This window comes from Aplysia californica, unplaced genomic scaffold, assembly GCF_000002075.1.
Source record: "Aplysia californica isolate F4 #8 unplaced genomic scaffold, AplCal3.0 scaffold00009, whole genome shotgun sequence".
Taxonomy (NCBI): Eukaryota; Metazoa; Mollusca; class Gastropoda; order Aplysiida; family Aplysiidae; genus Aplysia; species Aplysia californica.
The window spans coordinates 1,841,853-1,844,439 of NW_004797279.1; the positions used below are offsets into that span (position 1 = coordinate 1,841,853).

Genomic DNA, 2,587 nt, shown 5'->3' on the forward strand with positions numbered 1-2,587 from the left:
AGAGAGAGAGGGAGAGAGAGAGAGAGAGAAATGAGTAGTCCCTCACCTGTAGAAAGGAGAGGATAACTCCGATAAACAGGCCCGTCACAATGAAGGTAATCCCGCCCAGGACAGAGTACGGGATGGTGATGAACACGGCGCCCACCTTGCCAAGCACAGCGAACAAGATGAAGATGATTCCTGCACACTGGAACACTCGGCGACTCACCACCTGAACGACAAAGACAGACAATACTCTCACATATATAACTTCAACATAAGTTAAGGACCACTTGCAAACACTCTTGAGTAGTCTCGACCTGCACGTGGGCGTTCTTGGACTGGTCTAGTGGCTTGATGGCGCTGCCTCAAGTGGACAATGACAGAGTGTGACACTGCAAGCCTTCTGGAAACTTCTCGGGCTCCAACTCCATCCTGCAGCCATGCCATAGCTCTGGCCCGATCAAAGTTCCTCAGTTTTCGTCTTGATGGCGTGCTGATGCGATACTGGATTTTGCGCAAACGGCGGCTTTTTATTGCCTCCAAAGTGAGCACAGTTCGAGACCAAACGTCCGTTCATCATACAGTTTATGACGTGAATCAGAAATTTTAACTGAGGAATGTCCGTGGTGTCGCACACAAGTCGATAAAAAACATAAAATTTTGCTAAATTTCCCTGAGGATTTCCGCACTGCATGTGGTGATTTTGCCCATTTTGGAAGCTTTGCAGTACGCATTGGTAACCCATTAACACTTTCAGAGGAAACAATTTTGAAACATTCCTTGCTGTCTTTTTTCGGATTAAAAAAAAAATCAGGGCTGTCTGTCAAGGTGGTCCTTAACTTCTGTTGAAGTCTGTTTTATTATTATTATTATTATTATTATTATTATTATTATTATTATTATTATTATTATTATTATTATTATTATTATTAGTATTAATATTATTATTATCATTATTGTTATTATTATCATTATTATTATTATTATTATTATTATTATTATTATTATTATTATTATTACGATTATTAATAGGCCTATATTATGTTTTCATGTGTGCAATCGTGTGTATTTTAATGATGTTTTCTTATATAATATACATATATATATAGGCCTATATATATATTATATATATATATATATATATATATATATATATATGTATATATCCAGCCATTATGTCTACGTATTACTTGCATTTGTAAAATGAACACGCTCAGGCACGCGCGCACACACACACACACACACACACACACACACACACACACACACACACACACACACACACACACACACACACACACACACACACACACACACCAACACAAACACAAACATACACACGCATACATACACACATAACATATTTAGCCTATACACGACGTTTAGTTTCGTGCGACAGTCGCTCGCGATCAGTCACGAGGTGTGTAGTCGCGCCCAAATTTTCAGTCGCGTGCGACAGAAGCGACAAAAGTCTCTCCTTATGTGCGACGCGACGTTAAGTGGCGCGTGACTGGTAAATCCAATTGGCGACTTGCAGTTCACAACAGAGAGATAGAAGCAAGTTATATTTTGCACATGAGCTCATATGGCCTTATAATGCAGCTCCGTAAAACACTTACTTACACACACACAACAACAACAACAACAACAACAACACACACACACACACACACACACACACACACACACACACACACACACACACACACACACACACACCTCACACGGCGTGTCGACAAGCACTTCTTGGCAAGATATTTTGACCAATGGTGATGCTCTGAACCTGTCATACCCCCAGTCTGTCGTAGGCGATGAAACCTTCAATCGCTACATGGAGCGATCGGACGAGAAGTCGCACACGACGAGACGGTTTCTTTTTACTTGATTGATTTTAGAGCCGATCGAGTCCAGGATCGAGAGGACAGTGGCCACAAAGAAAGCGATGAACCCGCCCAGGTTGAAGGAGAGAGGGCCGAAGTTGCCTGTGACAAGGACATTAGACGATTGTGAGGCATCATGGTGAAATAATTAGGCCCTCGTCAAAATTAGGAAATCAAAGAAACTGCAAATTTCTGTGTAGATTTTACTGGTAAAACTTAAATGTTAATTTTCAGTTTCCAAGGACTCTCAAGCATTGAAAGTCACCAACCTTTGGTGGCCATTTTGTCGCTAATTTTACCTCCGAAACCAGCTGACCCCCACCGCCTTCTATCACAAATATCTGAACTTCTATTCAAAATATACGGACACTTTTTTCACCGAAAACAAGACAAATGAACAAGCTTTTAGAAGATAACAATAACTCCACATGTCCCCAAACTGACGAGCTTCTGAATCCACCACGTTGTGACACAATTGTATACAATACAATATATATTATATTGAAGGGTTCAAACAAGACTAGTCTTATTATGCGTGTTGCAGGGTTCAGTTCGGGTTTGAGTGTGTGTGTGTGTGTGTGTGTGTGTGTGTGTGTGTGTGTGTGTGTGTGTGTGTATGTGTGTGTATGTGTGTGTGTGTGAATGTGTGTATGTGTGTGTGAGTATGAGTGTGTGTGTGTGTGTGTGTGTGTGTGTGTGTGTGTGTGTGTGTGTGTGTGCTGACT

General features: G+C 41.1%; 1 protein-coding gene across 1 annotated transcript in view; it reads right to left on the reverse strand.

The window, feature by feature from the left end:
* Positions 1 to 2,587, reverse strand: part of LOC101861332 (solute carrier family 23 member 2) — a 17,920-nt gene that overhangs the window by 5,633 nt on the left and 9,700 nt on the right. Inside the window, exons 9-10 of the mRNA XM_005089847.3 lie at positions 1,864 to 1,964; positions 47 to 211 (exon numbers count right to left, since the gene is read on the reverse strand). Of these exons, the coding sequence (XP_005089904.1) occupies positions 47 to 211; positions 1,864 to 1,964 (266 nt within the window). The remainder of the gene's footprint in view (positions 1 to 46; positions 212 to 1,863; positions 1,965 to 2,587) is intronic.